The sequence below is a fragment of the Mesoplodon bidens genome (genome assembly GCF_964165515.1).
Source record: "Mesoplodon bidens genome assembly, chromosome: 15".
Classification (NCBI taxonomy): domain Eukaryota; kingdom Metazoa; phylum Chordata; class Mammalia; order Artiodactyla; family Ziphiidae; genus Mesoplodon; species Mesoplodon bidens.
Genome location: NC_138171.1, coordinates 28013639 through 28034533, shown reverse-complemented (window position 1 = coordinate 28034533; position 20895 = coordinate 28013639). Strand labels below are relative to the sequence as shown.

At 52.9% G+C, this 20895-nt stretch overlaps 1 protein-coding gene across 1 annotated transcript in view; it reads left to right on the top strand.

Annotated features, from left to right (window-relative positions):
• Positions 1–20575, top strand: part of ANGPT4 (angiopoietin 4) — a gene marked incomplete at both ends in the record, with an annotated part of 39030 nt that extends 18455 nt beyond the window's left edge. The window contains 8 exons of the mRNA XM_081256710.1: positions 1167–1322; positions 2800–2921; positions 5430–5662; positions 9589–9704; positions 12335–12436; positions 14103–14269; positions 19352–19482; positions 20415–20575. Of these exons, the coding sequence (XP_081112836.1) occupies positions 1167–1322; positions 2800–2921; positions 5430–5662; positions 9589–9704; positions 12335–12436; positions 14103–14269; positions 19352–19482; positions 20415–20575 (1188 nt within the window). The remainder of the gene's footprint in view (positions 1–1166; positions 1323–2799; positions 2922–5429; positions 5663–9588; positions 9705–12334; positions 12437–14102; positions 14270–19351; positions 19483–20414) is intronic.
• Positions 20576–20895: the final 320 nt, after the last annotated feature.

The following is a 20895-nucleotide window of genomic DNA, read 5'->3' as shown; positions in this document are numbered from 1 at the left end:
GTCACTGCCTCTCTCTTGGAAGCACCAGTCTTCCCAGGGACCCTGGGAGCTGCCCTTTTGGACCTCCTGGAAGACCGACAGGAGAAGGGAAGGAGCCAGGGCTGGGGGATAGAGAGTGTGGCAAGAGGCCAGCAAGTATGCCAAATGGAGAGGGAGTGGAGGAGGGGCACCGGCTCTCTGCCTTCAGGCACTGAGCCCTGAGAACATGCTGTTCACCTTTGCAATTTGATCCTGGTCTCACACCAGACCAGTTTCTCCTACTCTCGGGAAAGAGAGCCGCCCTGTCAAAGAAATGAACATTAGCTTGTCAGATCCCAGAACATCTGAGCTGGGAGAACCCTTGGAGACTGGCCAGTTCAGCTCCATTTCACAGATGGAGGGAGCCAAAAAATAGAAAGTCCAGCTTGGTTGATGGACCTGCAAACTCTTGTACGGGGAAAGATGCATCCCCACTTCCTGCTACTGACTCAGCCCTGGGAAGCTGGGTAACGGGCATGACACTGGACGCTATGCTCTGACCCTTGCTGCTTCCCCTTTTCATTGACTCATTGAACACATTTTTTTTGAGCACCCACTGTAAGATAAGCATTGTGCTAGATATGGAGATAAAGCAAGACCAAGCCCCTTGCTTCATGGCACTGACATTCCAAAGGTAAATTTTAAAAGGCAATAAACAGATAAATATGTAATACAAAGTCAGGGAGTGATAAATGGTAGGAAGAGACCTGAAATGGCATGAGGGAGTGAGCCTTGTAGATGGTGTGCGAGTGGGGAGGATCCACACAGAGGGAACAGCAGGTGCAAAGGCCCTGAGGTGGTTGTGTGCTCGCTCTGTTGGAGGGGTGTTACAGAGGCCAGTGTGTCTGGAGCTGAGTGAGGGAGAGAAGGCAAGGAGAGGAAATCAGAGTGGTAGCAGGAGGCCAGGTCATGAAAGAACCTGTGGTTAGAGAGGATTTTGGCTTTCCCTCTGAGAGAGACAGGAACCCTGGGAGGGTTTTGAGCAGAGGAGAAATGTGATTTGACTTAGGTCTAACAGGATCCCTCTGGCTGCTGAGTGGAGGATGCCCTTGGTTGCCTTATGTCCTTCCATGGGGACATATGGAAGGGACAGGAGCCTTCCCCCAGGCCCTACCCATGACCCCAGCCCACTGTCTGTCTCCCCACAGCTAGAAAGGTACATCCAGATGAACCTGAGGTTGGAGCTGGCGCAGGCCCAGCAGCATATGGTCCAGAACCAGACAGCCACCATGCTGGAGCTGGGCACCAGCCTCCTGAACCAGACCACCGCCCAGACCCGCAAGCTGACCGACGTGGAGGCTCAGGTACCGGAGGGTGGGGGGGCAGCACTGTGGGGCCTGTGGCAGGCCAGGCTGGCTCACAGCCCCAGTCATCTTGCCCTGACCCCCGTCCCTGGGTGAGGTCAGGGCCTCCTCTGACCCTGTAGCCTCCTGGGACTCCTCCCTGATGACCCCATTACAAAACTTTCTCCCACAGGGCCATGAGCCCAGGGTAGGGAGAGGGGGGAGGGTAGACACTGGGTTTGGCTCTTCTGCCTCTGTGACTCCAGTGTCCGGGTCCGTGCTGAGCAATGAGATGAGGGGATGCAGCAGCACAGACACACCCCGCAAAGGACTCACAGCGCTCCCGGGGAAGATGGGTAGTAAACAATTCATTAGAACTCGGGGGCCAATGACTCTGAAAGAGGAGGCCACAGGGAGCAGCCGAGAGGGAAGGAGAGGACAGGAATTTAAATGAGAGGGTAAGTGAATGGCTGAAACGACACTGACAAATGGGCACATGTTTGTTAAACCCTACTATGTACCAGGCACTGTTGGATGGGCCTGGTTCTAGTTTACAGCAGTAAATAAAGCAGGCGTGGACCCTTACCCCCGTGAAGCTTCCTTTCTAAGGAGCACCAAGAAAACAAACAGGATAAATAACATATGTGTGTGAGATGGCGGTAGCACTAGGGAGAAAGTAGCGCGGACGAGATCAGTGGGGAGTGTGTGCTGGGAGGGGCGGGAGGGGCGAGTTGCAAGTTTAGACAGTACGGCCAGGAAGGCACCACCGGGAGGGTAGGATTGGAGCCAGGCTTACTGGGAGAACCTTCCCGACAGGGAGAACAGTATATGCAAAGGCCCAGGGGTGGAAGGGTGCTGGCAAGCTCCAGGAGCGTCAGGGAGGCTGGTATGGCTGGAGTGACCCAGGGGGACTGGTGGGCTCAGACAGGGGATGGGGGCAGATGGCATCACAGGGCTTTGCAGACCACTGCCGTGTGAGGTGGGAGCCACAGGGAGATTTTGAGCATAGGGGCTGCTTTTTAAGTCTGCCTCAGACTACCGAGCAGCCAAGGGCTGCAGGGAGCAAGGGCAGGAGCAGAGAGCCCTGTGAGTAGGCTGGCCCGGGTACAGCGGGAGATGGAGGCGGGGGCCTGAGTGGGGGCGGGGAAGTGCAGGGAAGCGGTCAGGTACCCATTTGGAAGGTGGAGCTGATGGGACCTTCTGATGGATGAGATATGGGGGGGTGGGTCAAGGGTGACTCCTGCTGGGGTCCGAGCAGCAGGAGGAATGGAACTGCCATGCAGTGATGGGGAAGAGGAAATTTAAGAAGCAGATCACAAGTTCAGTTAGGGTCTGTGAGTGAGTGAGTGAGTGAGTGAGGAAATACTGAGAGGGTGGAAATAGGTCAGCAAGTTTCTGGAATGGCAGGGCCCAAGGTCAGGTGTGTGACAGTTGGCAGGGCTCCTGCAGAGCTTACATGGGCCCCCACCTCCCCCCACCCCCCCACTCGCCGGGACAGGTTCTGAACCAGACATCGAGAATGGAGATCCAGCTTCTGGAGACCTCACTGTCCACCAACAAGCTGGAGAAGCAGCTGCTGCTGCAGGGCCACGAGCTCCACCGGCTTCAGGGCCACAACAGGTGGGCACTGGCACCCTGGCACTGGACAGGGACAAGGGCTGGGACCTGGGCTGAGGGCCAGGGCCAGCTGGGGCCCAAGTGGGCTTGAGACCGAGGGTGAGCACCAGAGCCAGCCAGGGCTGGGATCGAGGTTGGAAGTTGGACTTGAGCTAGTGCCTGGGCTGGGGGATGGGGCCAGAGCTAGGGGCCTGGATTAAGACTGGAGTGAGGGGACACTTGGGGGACTAGGGCTGGAGCTAAAGCTGGGACGTGACCAGGGCTGGGGGAAAGACTGAAACCAGGGCTGGGGATCAGACTGAAGCCGAAAGTGAATGTGGACCCTGGGGCTGGCGGCCAGGCAGGCATGGGGCCTGGCCACCCCGTCCTGGGTGGAACAGGGGACAGGCATTTTCCTGGGGCTCAAGACACGCTGATTCTTTCTCTGTTCTTTCTGTCTCTCCCTCTCTCTCTTTTTCTTTCCTTCTTTTCTTTCTTCCTTTATTTATTTCATGAATTTTAACAGCTTTATTGAACTACCATTTACATACCATACAATTCACCCTGTACATTTTAATTTGATTTACTTATTTGTAAATACATAAATCTGATCTCATCTACCAACTCTCCTTCCCAGAAGCAACCACAGTGACCAGTTTCTTTTCTGCATTAGCAGACAGTCTCTGCATTTATAAGCAAAGACACACAAGGGGAACACCCTTTAAATTACAAAGAAAGAAAGAGTCCTGGGGTACAGATAAGGCAGAGACATGGACATCTGAAGCTGATTTCATCTTGGTTTCGAGCTGAGTAGAGAAAACACTGCCAAGGTCAGGCTGCTGGAGGAGGCACCGAAGCAGCCACAGGCCTGTGTACAGGGCGAGATGTTACTGTTGCTCACGTGCTGGGTCAAGATAAGGCATAAGGATCCTCCAGCTCCCTGTGATCTGGGGACCGTTAATGATAGTTTGTGCACCTTCTTATTCTTACTCTCCACCCTGAGGGGGGAAGGGCTGGGACACTATCAATCACTCTGAATTGAATTACCAAGTGCCTAGAGACCAGTGAAGATGGAGGATATCATCCATAAGCTCTTGGCCCATGGAGACAGCTAAAATTCTAGAATCCAGTGTGTCCAAATTCTCTCTTTTCCTGAGACATAATTTGGGGTCCAGGGAAAATTCCTCCTGCCCTGGCTGGACTCATTTTCTTAGTCTGGAGAATGGGTTGGCATAGCCTCATGTATAGGAAAACATCTCCCTCCTACCCCTATCCCTCAGCCACCCGCCCACCCACAGCAGAGGCAAATATGTATGCACAGTCCCTTTTTAAACCCAAGTGAAGCAGACTACTCCTTGGCACATTGGATTTTTGTCTCGTTTTTTCAGTTGTCCTAGAGATGGTTCCATAACTGCATGACACGCTTGCCCGTTCTTTCCTCCAGCTGCATAATGTTCCACTGTATGGCTGTCCCCGCATTTGTTTCCCAGTCCCCAATTAATGGGTGTTGAGGTCATTCCAGTCTTTTACGATTCCAACCAGTGATGCTATGAATAACATTCCCATATCTTATTGCACACACATGTGAGCAAATCTGTAGGATAAAATGCCAAAAGTGCAAGAGCTGAGTCAAAAGCTTCTTTCTGTTTTAAGACTCTTTTTTTAAAACTCATTACAAACATGCCTCATGCTTATTAGACAATCTTACTTATCAGACAATAGAGACCTGTGCAAAATGAAAGGGAAGGTCAGTCCCCTCCACCCACCCTCTCCTCTCCACCCCCATCTGCTCAAACCTGCTCTGCGGAAGTAACAGCACTTAGTGGATTTTCTTTCACATTCGCTAGAAACACAGGGGCCACTACGTCCCTCCACGTGTCCATCCACGCCTTTTCCTATAAGCTCCCCAGTATCCCTCTACATTTACATTCATACCTTTTTCTTTCTCTTTTAAGTTCCCACATGTGGGGTTAGACCAGAGGTACTGATGCGCCAGGGCGCCCACTCCAAGTCCCCGGCATCTTTCCAATTCTGAGCAAATGCTCTCAGCCTCCTTCCTCTTCACCGCCCCAGAACATTTCCAGGGACACCAGAACAGAACAGACTCAGCCAGTCCTGGCTGTTGGCATTTTGGCTGTTTTGTTTTTCCCTATTACAACCCATCCTCCAAAGGGCATTCACGCCCATGCTCCCTGGAGGTTATCTCTGGTGAGTGGACAGCTAGGTCAAAGGGCACGCATATTTGGGATTTGATCATGGCTACCAGGTTGCTGCTGTGTCCCTCCCACCCCACCCCTTTTCCCTACTGGACTCCAATCCTTTTTACTCCAAGGCCAGGTCTCTCTTTCCTCCCCTCCTCACTCTGCGCTCTCTGTGGGCGTGGACCTCCGCGCTGTGTAACCCTGGGCGGGACGCTACCGCTCTGAGCCTCAGTGCGGGTCTGAGCCTCACCCCGGGGCCCAGGGGAAAGCCCGCGAGTGTGCCTGCAAGGTGGGGACGGCGGGTTCACGCCTGTGCGCCCCCGCCCCGCAGCGCGCTGGAGACGCGGGTGCAGGCCCTGGAGACGCAGCAGCAGGCGGAGCTGGCCGGCCTCCGCGGCGAGAAGGAGCGGCTGCGGCGCCTGCTGGGCCGCCAGAGCGGCGCCCTCGCCGGCCTTGAGCGCAGCCTGCGCGCCGCCAGCAGCAACTCCAGCCTCCTGCAGCGCCAGCAGAGCCAGCTGCTGGAGTCGGTGCAGCGCCTGGTGCGCGTCGTGGCCCAGAGCCCGGGTGAGCAAAGTGGGCCCCCCAGGTGCGGGAGGAGGGGAGGAGAGGGGTGGGAGACCCCGCTTACCCTCCCGGTTCACGCCAGTCCTGGAAGCTACCTCGGGAAAGACCACCCCCCGCCCCCACCTGTGAAACAGAAATAACACCAAACAGTAGTAATAATGGTGACGACAACAGTCCTAAGAGGAACCAATCCAGACTCTTTCCCCGACTCCATGTGTGACCTTGACCGTACCCCTGTCCCTCTCTAGGCCTTCGTTTCCCCATGCGTTTAATGGAGGCGATGATAATAAGGAGGATACCACCAGCCCAGACGGAGGAGTCCGGGGTCCACGATCCACCCTCCATCCTCACTTGCTTGGGCTTGCCCCGCTCCCCAGGCCTCAGTTTCCCAATCTGCAGAATGGAGAGGTTGGACTCAATGCCTCCCAAGGACTTCTCTCACCCTAATGCCCCCAGCCCCTAAGCCCAAGAGGGCCAAACAGAAGTGGGGAGGCACCTGTGGCCCAGGCTTCTGAGAAAGGAGGACAATGGCCGGCCCCGCTCCCCAGCCCTCACTTCTAACGGGACCGACTTCAATCACTCATTTCCAGCTTCAGTCACTCAGTCAACAAGCACTTACTGAGCCAGACCCGGTGCTGGGTGCTGCGGATACAACTGTGAACAGCAGAGTTCCACAACTGTCTCATGCAAAAGATGCCCAACCCCTGTCTGTGGGTCTCTGAGGGAAGGAGGAGGAAATACATATTTGTTAAGTGCCTACTATGTGCTAGATGCCCTGCTAGCAGTGTTCCCGAAGTTTCCAGTGGTTAAGAATCCACCTGCCAGGGCTTCCCTGGTGGCGCAGTGGTTGAGAGTCCGCCTGCCGATGCAGGGGATACGGGTTCGTGCCCCGGTCTGGGAGGATCCCACATGCCGCGGAGCGGCTGGGCCCGTGAGCCATGGCCGCTGAGCCTGTGCGTCCGGAGCCTGTGCTCCGCAACGGGAGGGGCCACAACAGGGGGAGGCCCGCGTACCATAAAAAAAAAAAAAAAAAAAAAAAAAAAGAATCCACCTGCCAATGCAGGGGACATGGATTCGATCCCTGGTCCTCCGGGAAGGTCCCACATGCCGCGGGGCAACTAAGCCCACTGAAGCCCACATGCCTAGAGCCCGTGCTCCACAGTAAGAGAAGCCACCGCAATGAGAAGCCCACGCACCACAAGGAAGAGTAGCCCCCGCTCGCCACAACTAGAGAAAGCCCGCACGCAGCAACGAAGACCCAATGCAGCCAAAAAAAAAAAAAAAAGCAATAGTGATGGATTCCAGACACTATGGCTGGCAGCGATTTAGAGACAGAGGATGGTACCATGGCTCATCTAAGTTGGGCAGGCCCCACCAGATAGGGGTGTGAGGCCTGAGGTAGCCACAGGCAAGAGAGGTGAACACCTTCCAAACCATGAGATTAGGAGTGACCCAAACCCATCACTGGCTTGTGCATAGAGCCGTAGCAATGAGGCTGCCTAAATTAATCCTGTAGCTCAGCCAAAGGCATGGGGCCTGGGCCCAACACTTCTCCCCACAGGCTCACCGCTAACCCAGTCTCCAGCTGTGGCCCAACGTCTGCTCACCAGCCTGGGTGAGAGGTTGTATAGGGGACTTTGCCTCAGGCACCCTTTGACCAAACGCCTGTCCTGCCCCACGGTCACCAGGGAGAGGCACTACGGGTTGTTTCTCCCTACTGTCTAGATGGAGAAACTGGAGGAATATTAGTCACCAGGTGTAGAACAGAAGATTGGATGGAGACGGGCACAGGAACCAGGCATCCATGAAGGCCAGCAGGAAGCCTGAACCCCCTCTCTGCACAGCTTTGTCCTAGGCAGGTGGAGGCTGGCAAGGGGTGGAGAACTCAGGGCATTCAGAAGGTTAGAAGGATGGGGACACAGGTGGAAAGACCTAACCCACGCATGGTATCAGAAGCAGCATTCGTTAACGAGGTCTGTTTGTCCAGCCTTGTATGGGCTCAGTGGTGGAGACCCAAGGGGAGGTGGGTAGTAGGAAAGGTACTGGCTCTCCAGTCAAATGGACCAGAGTTCAAGCTCTGGCTCCTTCACTTACTAGCACTGGCACTTTGCACAGGTCATTTAACATCTCAGAGCCTTGATTTTCCTCACCTATAAAATAGGAATAATAATAGCTCCTATCTCTCAGAGTTCTGGCACAGAGCATCAGATGAGTTCATACACATGAAGGGGCTGAGCATGGTGCCTAGGGCCAAAAGGGGGTGAAGCTGATTAAGTACAAAGATTAAGGGGGGGTCCAGGCTGAGGCCAAACTATGTTGCATGTCAATACTGGTCCATCCTTCCTCTTATGCTCCCTGAAAATACTTTTCCTGGCCCCAGACTGCCCCTGACAGTACCTGGCTAAGAAACCCTACAATGCATGGTGGGTATTTCACTTTTATTGCTATGATTGTCGTTAAGGCTATTGTTGTTGACTAAGGAAAACAATAGTGGACAGACCCTGAGAAGAGTGGCTGGAAATCTGAGGCCAGCTCCTAGCTCTGCCCTTGCCTAGCTGGGAAAGTTGGGCCTGTCCCAGCTCACCTCTAGGCCAGCAACCTACCAGGCTTGGCTAGACTCCAGTTCCCCAGGGACCAGGGAGCTGGCAGATGGGGCCGTGGAGACCCTGCCCAGGGAATGTTTGTGCACAGACTGGGATGGATTTGGGGCCTTTGTCCCTTCATCTGTGATCTGGGAATAACAGCCTCATTTCAACAGGGCCTCAGCTCCAGAACCCAGGATCCAGGTTCAAGAATAAGGCCAAAACAGGAAGTCCCACCCCTTGGTAGCTCCCTGGTTCCTCACTGGTCAGGATACCTATCCATCTGGAACTTTGGCCCTATCCTTGGATACCCACCTACCCAAAGATTGGTTTCTGGTGGAATCATAGCCCAAACCTCTAATTAGATCCCAAAAAAGGAGCCAGAGAGGGTGTTTGAAACCTCTGTAGTCTATTTACCAACAGTCACTTTTTTCAGGTTAAGCCTGGAGGCCTCCAGGGCCCTGGTGGGATTTGGCCATTAAATTAATATTCTCCCTTGAGGCCAGAGGTCAGCTCCCAGGGAGGGCATAATGAGGGGGACCCACCTAAGAGCTGCAGGGATATCCAGCTAGTAGAGTGGGCTGTGGAGGGGACCCTGGGTCTCTTACCCGAGGGAGCTCCAAGGACAAATCCCCCGTAAGACCTGGAGAGAGGGAAAGTCCTGCCCAGCCCCTCCCACCCGACCCAGCTGTGTGCCCTTGAGCCAGTTACCTCACTTTTGGGCCTCAGTTTCCTGGTCTGTGGAATGCGGAAGTGCCTCAGTGGAGTTCAAGACCCAATTACCTGTCCTGGAAGACTCTAGCAGCCTCATCTCTGGCCTTCCTGCTTTGAGTCTCATCCCCTCCAATCTCTGCTCTATCCTCTGGCCAGAGGGCTCTTCTTCTGCACAGTCTGGGCTCCTCGGCCTGGCATTCAAGGCTGAAATCTCAGCCTCATCTCTCCTTCCTTAATGATGCTCTCTGATCCATCAAAGAGCCAGAGCTCCCTCTGGCCTTAGCTCTGGATCTGGGTGTGAGTCATCTCCTCTTTGTGGCCTCAGCCAAATTCTCCTCACCACACCCCGATACCTGCACACACAGGACTGTTCCCGCCTTGGAGCCCGTGCATATGCTGTTCCCTCTGCCTGAGACCCTCGCCCCTTCTCCACCTGGGTGGCCTCTGCTCCTCATCCAGGTGCCAGCTCACTGTCAGCTCCTCTACGAAACCTTCCAGGGTCCGATACATCTCCCTCTCCCCAACGCCTCCCAGCCCAGAACCTGGCACAGAGCAGACGGGAGTGCCCACCTGACCCCTTCCCTCTCTCCTTAGCTCACTTCCAATTGTTTTTACCTTGTCCCATTGCAGCCTCCATGAGGGCAGCTGAGCAGGTGTTCCAGGACTGTGCAGAGATCCAGCGCTCCGGAGCCAATGCCAGTGGCATCTACACCATCCATGTGGCCAATGTGACAGAGCCCAGAAAGGTTAGGGGGCTCCCTGAGGCCTGAGGCTATCAGAGGGTGCTGAGCCAAAGGACTCTCAGACAACCCTCCACCCCACCCTGCCCTGCCCCCACCAACATCACGTCCAGGCCTTGTCCAACATCTGAGATTCCAGAGAAGGTGGGGGTGACCCTACCCTCTGGAGCCCCCACACATTCAGGGGTCAGATCATGCGGTTAAAGCAGAAGTTCCCAAAGTTGGCCATGCATCCTTCTCCAGCATGTTTTCCTGGGATGCTTTTAAGTTGGAATAGCAATAAATGGTTCTGTGTTGGTTCAGATAATGCTAGCTGATACAGCAAACAAACCTGCAAGAAATTCAGTTCCAGGAGCTTAACACAAAGAAGTTTATTTCTAATTTACTTACAGTCCAGCTGAAGGCAGGTGTGGGAGCTTGCTTTATGTGGGAAATTAGAGACCGGGGCTGACGGAAGCTCCACCATCTTCAGTGAGTGGCTCCCAAGGTTACCCAGAACTTTGAGGTCCAGTTATCAGATGTGTGGGGGGAGGGCAGTCAAGGGAAAATGTGGATGTCAGGAGAGAGGGTTTGGGGGCCAGGCCCAGAAGTGGAAGAGTTTGGGGAACAACTAGCCAGTCTTCCCACTTCATATTCCCTTTTCAGTTTTCTTTCAACCCTGCTGAATATATCAAGGAGAATGGCTCAGATTATCTTTAACAGTTCTCACACACCTGCTAAATCCCCCTTTCAACAAAGAGAGATCAGGCCCTCAATCTCTAGCTAGAATTTTGTAACACTCTTTTGTTTTCATTATATATATATTTACAATTATCTGAATAAAGGCAAGTGTTACTAATTTTCCCTCTATGGTACTAATAAGATTTCCTTTTAAGATGCATTTAGTCTGAGTATTTATTTAAGTAAAAAAAAAAAAAAAGACCATTTTTTTAACATCTTTATTGGAGTATAATTGCTTTACAATGGTGTGTTAGTTTCTGCTGTGTAACAGAGTGAATCAGCTATACGTATACATATGTCCCCATATCTCCTCTCTCTTGCGTCTCCCTCCCACCTCCCTATCCCACCCCCCTAGGTGGTCACAAAGCACGGAGCTGATCTCCCGGTGCTTTGCGGCTGCTTCCCACTAGCTATCTATTTTACATTTGGTAGTGTGTATTTGTCCATGCCACTCTCTCACTTCGTCCCAGCTTACCCTTCCCCCTCCCCGTGTCCTCAAGTCCACTCTCTATGAAAGATACCATTTTTAAAGTCAATACTTTATATGAAATTAGTTCAGCTATGGTGGAATTTGGTGGAATTTGGGAAGGTGTGAATAACTAAACTTTGGGAACACTTATAGAGAGGGAAGAGCTGGCCTGGGAGCCAAGAGATCTGGGCTCAAACCTCAGCTTTACTTTTGACTCATTTGCCTTGAGCAAATCCCTTCCCTTCTCTGGGCCTCAGTTTCCCTTCCTGCAACCTCTGCTACCCTCACAACAGATGCCACTGGCTTCTCTCCCTGAGCAGACCTTCACCATCTCAGAGCCTCTACTCCTGCTGCTCCCTCCACTGGAAACACTATTCCCACTCATCTCTGTCTGGCAGGCACATCATCATCCAAAGCCTTGTTCCAATGCCACCTCCCCTGGGAAGCTTTCCAGGATTGCCCCGTGACTCCTTCTTGGGAACTCTCTTTGTAGCTGCCCAAATGTTCCTATTCAATAGTCTGCCAGCCTTACCAGACCCAGCCCTATCAGTCTGCTAGCCTCCTCCAGACCAAGCCAGCCCTGGGGGTTAATTTATCTGTGATTTGTCTCTGATTTACCTAGTACAGGGGCAGGCACCAAGTGTTTCCTCATCAAACATTGAAATGTACTGAGCTGGCTGGAAAAAATAATATGTGAACAAAAGTTAAACTGAAAGATGTGATTGTGGTGGATGGTAAGTTCTTTGAAAGAAAGAATCATTCTTTCTTATCCATATTGGCATTCCCCATGCCTTGAATGGAACCTGGCACCTAGTAAGTGCTCAGAAAACATTTGTCTGCTGAATGTAATAACATTTCCTTTTTTTTTTGTATTTTGGCCGTGCCACCCGACATCCAGGATGGTTCCCCAACCAGGGATCGAATCTGGGCTTCCATAATGAAAGCACAGGATCCTAACCATTAGGCCACCAGGGAACCCCTGTAATAACATTTCCTGAGTCTACACCATGTGCCAAGCACTTTACACCTCTTGGCATTTAATTCTTCCAGCAACCCTGCAATAATAGCGAGGCCTCCATTTACTGAGTTCCTAGTATGTTATGTGCCAGGCTCTGTTCTTTTGATGGATGACAAATCTCATTTAATTTTCACAACAATCCCAGTGTGCAGATGAGAAACTGAGGCACAAAAAGGTTAAGGTATTAACATCCTCATTTTACAACTGAGGAAAAGAAGGCTCCGAGAGGACATCACTTGCCCACCATTTTAGAAAAATGAAGGCAACGGGTGGGGGATTTGGACCTGGATCCTTGGGATGCCCTTGACCACCAAGCTCACCTGTTGCTCTGTGAGGTTCTGTCAGCCAAATCACCCTCAGGCTGGCCCAGACCTGGCTTCTGGCTGCCTCCTGGGCCTTCCAACTTCCCACCTCCCCAATTTCCTCCAGGTGTTCTGTGACATGGAGGCCAGTGGAGGTGGGTGGACCCTCATCCAGCGCCGTGAGAATGGCAGCATGAATTTCCAACGGAACTGGAAGGATTACAAACAGGTAACATTTCTGCCCTGGGGAGGAGCTTGTCAGCCCTAAAACCTGGGGCAGGAAGTGGGTTGTGGGCAGGGGTCTGGTTTGCTCCCAACCCTTCTCAGAAAAAAAATCAGCCTACCTAAACCAACTGCCTTCAAACAGATTTGGCCAGTGCAAATACGCTATCAGGGACTCCATCACCCGAAACTGAACCCTCTTTTTGCAAGTCCTGACATATATCCTAAGAATGAAAGTTTAAGTTTTATTTTGTTTTAATTTTTGGAAAAGATAATACATATACCTTGCTAAAAATGTTTAAAGAATACAAAAAAGGGAACAGAAAAAAGTGACCTCTGCTGCTCACCCCTGGCTGCATTGCTTAAATGAATGTCTTTGTCTTAGCACACACACATGACTACATCTGCAGGAGAGATTTTTTAAATTCAGAATTGCTGGCTTAAAGACCCCATGCATTTTACAAGACAAGGAATAGTGCCTGATTGTCTTCCAATTTTTTAATTAAATTTTGGATAAAGGATTTTTGGCAAGCTGACTTAAAAGCTCTTAAAGTTTTTAAGAGCAAAAGAAATAGAAAAAGATACACAGAAATACAACAATACTATTTCTTGTGTGTCTGCTTGCTGTGCATTTGATAAATACTTTTTAAAAAGTACCAAATTAATCTATGAGTGTTCTTGAACCAATTGGGTTTTAAAGAATCATTCAAGGGCTTCCCTGGTGGCGCAGTGGTTGAGAGTCTGCCTGCCGATGCGGGGGACACAGGTTCGTGCCCCAGTCCAGGAGGATCCCACATGCCGCGGAGCAGCTGGGCCCGTGAGCCATGGCCGCTGAGCCTGCGCGTCCGGAGCCTGTGCTCCACAAAGGGAGAGGCCACAACAGTGAGAGGCCCGCGTACCGCAAAAAAAAAAAAAGAATCATTCAAATGGCAAAGAGAACTAGGGTGCTCAGAAGCAGAAATACACAAAAGACTGCTGAATATTAACCATTAGGCTAATAAGTGGTACAGCATGACTAAAATGGGGAGTGGGGCTTAGGTGTGCCCTGTCCTCGGTGCTGAATTATTGTTCTGGCCAAGGGCATTGGTCACGTGTCACTCTGGGACACTGGTGACTCCCAATGCTCTTAGCTTTACATTCCTATGTTAATGAAATATTGCAGTGGCTGCTATGTCACTGAACAATGTTTGCTCTACCACTTATGCAGCTGATTTAAGTTTTTAATTTTTTAATTGAGATGTAATATTCATGCAGCTAAGTGCACAAACCTTAAGTGTAAGACTCAGTGAATTTTCACATATGTATTCACCCATGTGACCACCATTCAAAGCTAGATATACAACACTTCCAGCACCCCAGAAACCCTCCTTGTGTCCCCTCCAAGTCAAGACTCCCCTAAAGGTAGTAGCTATTCTGACTTCTACCACCACAGACTTCTTTTTTGCCTGTTCTTGAACTTCAAAGATTTCAATTATGATTCATGTGATTTCAATTATTTTTAACAGGCTTTTACATTCACAAAAGTCTTAGTCTTTTTGCTCTAGGAGTTGGGGAGCTCCTAGCAAAGTGGTTTTGGGTAAGTGTCCCCAGAGCTCAGCCCAGCCCAGCTCCTTAACCAGAGGCATAGCCTTCCTCCTCGGCATGCAGCCTACCCGCATTCTCCTCTTCCCCAGGGCTTTGGCAACCCAGCCGGGGAGCACTGGTTAGGTAACGAGGTGGTGCACCAGCTCACCAGCAGGGCAGCATACTCTCTGCGTGTGGAGCTGCAAGATTGGGAAGGCAACGAGGCCTACGCCCAGTATGAGCATTTCCAGCTGGGCAGCGAGGGGCAGCTGTACAGGTGGGCTTGGGGCCCAGGCTCATGGGTGGGCTGGGAGTCCTGGGCTAGTGGCTACAGAGTATGCACCCACGGTCAGTCCCTGGGCGTCTCCAGTTCCTGCCATCTGTCCCCCATTTGGGCACACGTCATGGGATCTGGAGGCGGCTGGTTAGCACTCATCACATCCTGGCCACTGGGTGAGGTGGAGAGAATGTTGCTGACACTGCCATACCAGGAACAGGAAGTGGCCTTCCAAGGTCAGTCACCCCGAGGCAATCATTTTGCAGAGGCCCAGAAGTGGGGAGGTGACTTTCCCAGCCTGTCCTATGCTGTGGGGTGAGGTGGAAATTCCAGGCTGGGAATCAGAGGAACTGGGCTCATTCTGGCTCTGCTCCAGCTCAGTGTGTGAACTCAGGCAAGTCGAGTGGGCTTCCCTGTACCTCTGCTTCTTACCCACAGGATGGGCTTAAATATGAGCACATTATAAAATCATCAAGGCCTCTCACCCCTCCCTCAGCCTGGTTCTTGGCTCTGTTCAGGACAAGGAATGAACATTTCTTGAGCACCTATTATGTTCCAGGCACATGACTCCATTTAATCCTCCCCACAACCTTCTGAGGTAAGCATTGCTGTACCTGCTTTAGCGATGTGGAAACTGAGACACAGAGCTTAAGTCCCCTGCCCAAAGTTAAAAAACAGGTAGGGCCTGGTTTTGAACTCAGTTTTGCTGCCAAAACTCATGGTGTTTCTCCTACATGTTACGTCTCTCAGAAACTCAAGGATCTTAAAGATAAGCTATCTTGGAACCAGGACAGAATTGAATTCATAGACTCATGCTCTAGGGCCGCAAAGGACCTCACATGTCATCTGGTTCTTCACATGGTGCTAGAACCTCCTCACAGCCACACTCATCATCCAGCCATGCTGGAATGCCTTCACTGATGGGAAGGTCACTTCCTCCCAAAGAATCTCTGGTGACTCTCTGTCCGCCTGCATCGTATGCCTCATTCCACCTCTGAGGGCTTCTCGGTGATGTGCCCCCAACCCCTCTATTAAATGCCACTGGTTCCTCCAGCTAGCTGGTTCTGACATCCCTTCTATGGGACCCAACCCAGCCTGATAATGTTCCTCCTTAAAGTGCAATGTCTAGAGCTGAATGAAACATCCCCGGCTCTGGGCTAGGCGGGGCTCAGCTGGATGCCTCCAACTCCTTAAGCTGACCAGGGAGTAGCCACAACGCCCTGCTGACTCCTCTTTAAGCCACTGGCCACCAAAGCCAAGGCTTACATCCTGACTTTATCCCTATCTCCCTGAGCGACCCTGAGCAAGTTCCTTCACCTTCTCATCTGCAAAATGGGTGCCATAGGTGTACCTACCTCATTGAAAGTGTTGTGAAGCTTGAATGAGATACTACACATAGAGCATTAATGCTGGCCCTTAGTATATGTTCAGCAAGTAATATTATAACATTATATTATAATATTATAATTACTGTCCCCAAGCCAGCCCTTCACACACTTGGCTGGACTGCTCTGTGCGAGTTCACTGCTGTTCCCATCTCCAGTGCCTGGGACATGGTAAGTGCGTAACAGGAAGCTGGGGGAGCCGCCCTTTCCTACACAAGTAACAGTTAAACCTCATCTCCATGACCCAATTCTTGGGCAGCAGCTTCTGTGGCCCTAAGTCCAGTATCTGCCGTTTTTCTTGGGGAAGAAACATCGGGAAAAGTATCTGATTGTGCTAAATAACATGGCCCTGGAGCCAGATTGCCTGGGTATGAACCCTGACTCTATCATTTGTTGGATTCATGACCTTAGACAAGTTACTTACCCCTCTGCGCCTCAGTCTCCTCATCTGTAAAATATAGTATCTATGTCATAATTGAGATAATCTGCAGAAAACGCATAGCATATGGTAAATGTTACATAAACGTTAGAGATATACAAACAATATATTCAAAGACAGAAATATAATATTTCTGCCTCTATGTATATCTCAATTATTTATGTCCATTTATACAAACATATACATGTATGTTACATTTGGAACCCCTTGCTGTGCTCTCCTCTGTGAATTTGATGCGCTGCCTCTGGCTTTTTATCTGAGACATGGAGAGCTCCCTGCCCATGGTTCCAGACTGCTATGCTCAGGTTTCAAAGGGCCCACATCTATGTGACCCTTTGCAGAGTCCTAAATAATAATAATGATGTATTGAACACCTGCCCTGTGCCAGGCATGGGCTGGCTCTGGTCATTTGTGGAAGAATCAGACCTGAGCTCTACCCCTCAAAGTTGTTCACAGTCCAGTGTGTCGTGTGTGTCTGAGGGTGAGTGTCTCCACAAGCAAACCCACACCCCCAAGAAGACAGGAGCTGCCTAAGGGGAAAGCACAGGGGCATAGAGATGCTTGTGCTATCAGGGAGGGCTCCCTGGAGGAGGTGGTGCCTATGAAGAGTAGGCATTCTCCAGACAGAGAGAGGATAGAAAGGGCTCCCCAAGCAGCAGGGAGATTCTGAAAAGAAGGCAGAAAGAAGAGTTGACATGCAGCTGGCCACAGAAACCCCAAACCTGAGCAAGGCTCTTTCAAGGGCTCCGGGGATCATAAGGAATAGGCCCTGCTCATTCAGGAAAAGCTTGGAAGATCCTGGAAAACACATAGGGACCTGGAAACTGCCAGAGAAGGGCTAAGGGGAGAGTGACAGAAACAGGTGCTGTCCCTGGGTCCCCACCGTACAGAGTCAGCTGCCTGGTGAGGTGGGGTGGATCCCCATAGGGAAGCCTAGAGGTGGCGAAACCTGGGCAGTCAGAAGCTGGGGCATGGGCATCGGGGTGGGAGGGGCACCCTTATTTGTCAGACACAATAATGGGAACCCTCTGGAGCCCGGCTGGGGTGCATGCGTAGCCTGCAGAGAAGTAGCCCACGGAGCGGGATGGGGGAGGCACAAACAAGACACAGGCACACACTGACACCAGGCACAGGCCTCCCAGAGGTGCCCACACAGCCAGACCTGGCAACAAGCACAAGATACACACAGAGATATACAGGGACGTGCACAGACACACATGCACATGTGGAGGGGCTCACCACACCCCTGGGGTACACACTTGAACCTTCAGGGCACAGACTCACACAAGTGCCATAGCTACACAAACAAGCACAGACACACACCCAGGCATGTGTGCAAACATGCCTCAGAGAAGCCCTCTCAGGTAAACACGCACACAATCTCAGGCACAAAGACATATTCCAGAGCACACACTCAGACCCACCATAAAGATTGCTGCACAAACTTAAACGCACACATAAACACGCAGGCACAGAGACTTGTATCCAGATGCTCACGACCTCAGACACAGACTCACGCACCTCCTGTGTCTCACTTGGGGGTGTCCAAGGACTCGTGTGTATGTTTGTGTTCCCCAGACCTGAGCCATGATTATGTCCAAAGTGCATCTGAGCAATGGGTCAAGTGGGGCTTCCCGGCTCATGACCTGAGGGTCCCTTAGAGATCACAGGTTCCCCTTCTGGCTCCCAGAGAGGAGGGGAAGGGAGGCTGAGGACTTGGGGCCAGTGCTGCTGCAGTGACCCCATGAGATCATTCGGCTTTGTCCAGCACTGATTCCACACAGCCCCAGACTAAAGGTGACCCCAAACTTTAGCCTGGCCTTGAACTGACATGACTGAGCCCTCAAATGGAGCCCTCAATGGCCACAAGGAGAAGCTGGGACCATATGAGCAGGTGGGCCAGCCAGCCTGTCCCCACCCCAGGGAGCCCCTGGCCAGGTAGGCCTCTTGGCGGGGGATTTGCAACACCACTCATGCAAGCCCAGGGTGGCATATTTAAGGGTACAGTTAAGGTTTCACGACTGGCCCCCCTGAGCCAGCCCTGCCCTCACCACAGACAGAGAACACAGGTGGTACGTGCAGGGACTGAGGTGGCCTCGTGCCCAGGCCCCACATTCCCTCTGGATCCCAATGGGGGCATGTCGCAGGCCCTGCCCTGGGGAACCAGGGCATCCCTGAGCTGCCCTGGCTGCATCTGGTGTCCACTTGCCTCCACCCGTAGAACCTTCTGTTGCTCCCAAACTGGCTCCCGCCTCAGCTGCCAGTGCAGCCCCTGCCCTGCTACAAGCCCCCAACACTCTCTCCCGCCAGGCTCAGTGGAAGCCTGTGCCAGCCATGCACACAGGCTGGGAACACAGGGACAGGACGGGACGAATCAACAAGCACCGAACGTGCCAGGCACTTACCGTGTGCCAGTGCTGCCCTGCACCTGTCACACGCTGAGGTCACCCCATCACAATGACGGTTAATATACTATCGTTACCGTTTTAACAGATGAAGAAACTGAAGCTGAGAGGCGAAGCGATCTGCCCAAGGCCACACAGCTGACGAGCGGCACAGCTGGGATTTGAATCCAGGCATTTTACTCCCAGAACTTGTGGTCATAATCACCACACAGGCCTGGATGTGCCCGCCAGGGCTTCATAGCCTGACCAAGAAATAGAAACCCTCACCAGCTGGCTGCAGGAGTGGGGGTGCCTCAGGGCCCTGATCCACGTGGGCTGGTGTGGTCAAGGAAGGCTTCCCGGAGGGCGTGGGTGGGTGTGAGGAGGTGTGACAGGGCTGGGGTTGCCAGATGGTCAGCTGGGAAGGTAATGAGCCCAGCTCCCAAGTCAGGCCAAATGGGGCTGGGATCTGTCTCTCACCCTCATTCGTTCTGAGATCTCAGGCAGGCTCCTGTGGCTCTTGGGAGCTCTGTTTCCTCTTCTGTAAAATGGGAATACTAAGGTATTTTGAGGATTAAATGAGAATGAATTAACCCATGTAAAGTGCTTTAAACAATGCCTGGCACATAGTAGATGTTCAAGAAAATGTTAGCCATGGTCCTCATTATTATATTGTCATGATCGTTCTCACAACTGGCCAAGACTCAGGTTCAGCAAGCTGAGGGAGGCCTGGCACGCGGTGGGGGCTCTGTCCCTGCAGGCAGCAGACAGGGAGGGGAGATGCCTCAGCACAACCGGAGGGGAACCCCTTCCACAACCACCCCCAACCTGACTCTGGGCCCCTCTCCCATCACCACCTCCGGGTGGCCTCCAGGCTTTCTCTGAGTGGGTACAGCGGCTCGGCGGGGCGCCAGAGCAGCCTGGTCCTGCAGGGCACCAACTTCAGCACCCGCGACGCAGACAACGACAACTGCCTCTGCAAGTGCGCCCAGATGCTGTCCGGAGGTGGGTGCAGGGTGGGGTGAAGCCCCACCTCCCCACAGGCACGCCTGGCTGAATACCCCCATCCCCTCCCCACTTGGGTCCTTGTGCAGCCAGGTGCCATCAAGAAGTGGGTGCAGGTCAGGGGCTCGCTCACCCACGGGCTGGCCTGGCTGTGCCTCAACCTTCCCCCCGACAGGGTCCTTGAGGTCCCCTCCAAGGTCCCACCTCCTCCTAAAGCTGGCATCACCAGTTCTCCTCTGAGACCCCTGAGAAGCACTGAGAGTGGGGCCCAGGGTGCACCCTAGGGGGGTACAATGCCTAATCTGCCCCAACCCCAGGCCTGAGACTTCCTCCCCAGCCCTCCTCCCGGGCCGAGCAGGATCCGGAGGTGGGAGACCTGGGTGGAGGGCAGAGGGGCGGCTGCCCACCAGCTCTGGCTTAGGCAGTGTTTTCTGCAGGGAGAGACATCAGAGACAGAATGGGAAGGACAGAGATCAGAGGAGGCCTCCAGAGACACAGAGACAGGGACAGATGGAGACAAGAGAGACATCAGGATGGACAGGCAGAGTGCTGGGCACAGAGCTGCACGGGGACAGAGGGAAGTACAGAGGGAGAGACGGAGAGAGAAACGCAGACCACAGAAAGACAGATGGACAGAGTGTGTGAAAGACAGAGAGACCCAGAAAGGTAGGGTAAGGGAGAGCAAAGAGAGACAGAGAGAGACACAGAGAGACAGACATGAGTGCACTGCCTCTGGAGGCCCCATACTGAGCAGCGGGTCTGGGAGCCTCCCTCCCCCACCAGCCAATGCCCGTTCCCACCCAGCCCCGTCTCCAGCGAGCTGGCTTCCCAGGGGAGCCACCAGCCCTGATTCATCGTTGGGGTAGGGGGCTGCCCTCACCCCACTGGCTGGGCCCCCACCTCCCCAAAGCCTCTAACTCCCCCTCCACCAGGATGGTGGTTTGACGCCTGCGGCCTCTCAAACCTCAATGGCATCTACTACCCGGCCCGCCACCACGTGCGCAAGCTCAACGGCATCCGCTGGCACTACTTCCAAGGCCCCAGCTACTCACTGCGTTCTACTCGCATGATGGTGCGTCCCACAGACGTCTAAGGAGAAACCACGCCTGGAGGCTGGTCCCGCAGGAGGACCTGGATGCGGTATCCTCTGAACGAGCTGGACCCAAACACAGGACACCATGCCAGGACCTTGTCCTGGACACCCTGGGTCCCCTGAGCCAGCCCTCCTTCCCCCAGGAGTCCAGAAGAGCCACCTCCCTCCCCTTGTCCCTCAAGTTGTGAAATGGTGGGTGTTTGGGGGTTCCTGCCTCTGCATTGTCCCTATTTCCTCTTCTCTCCTGCCTCCTGCAGGGCCCTCCGGCCAGCTTGAGGGTCGCAGTACCCTGGATGAGCTGAGAACAGATTTAACTGGGG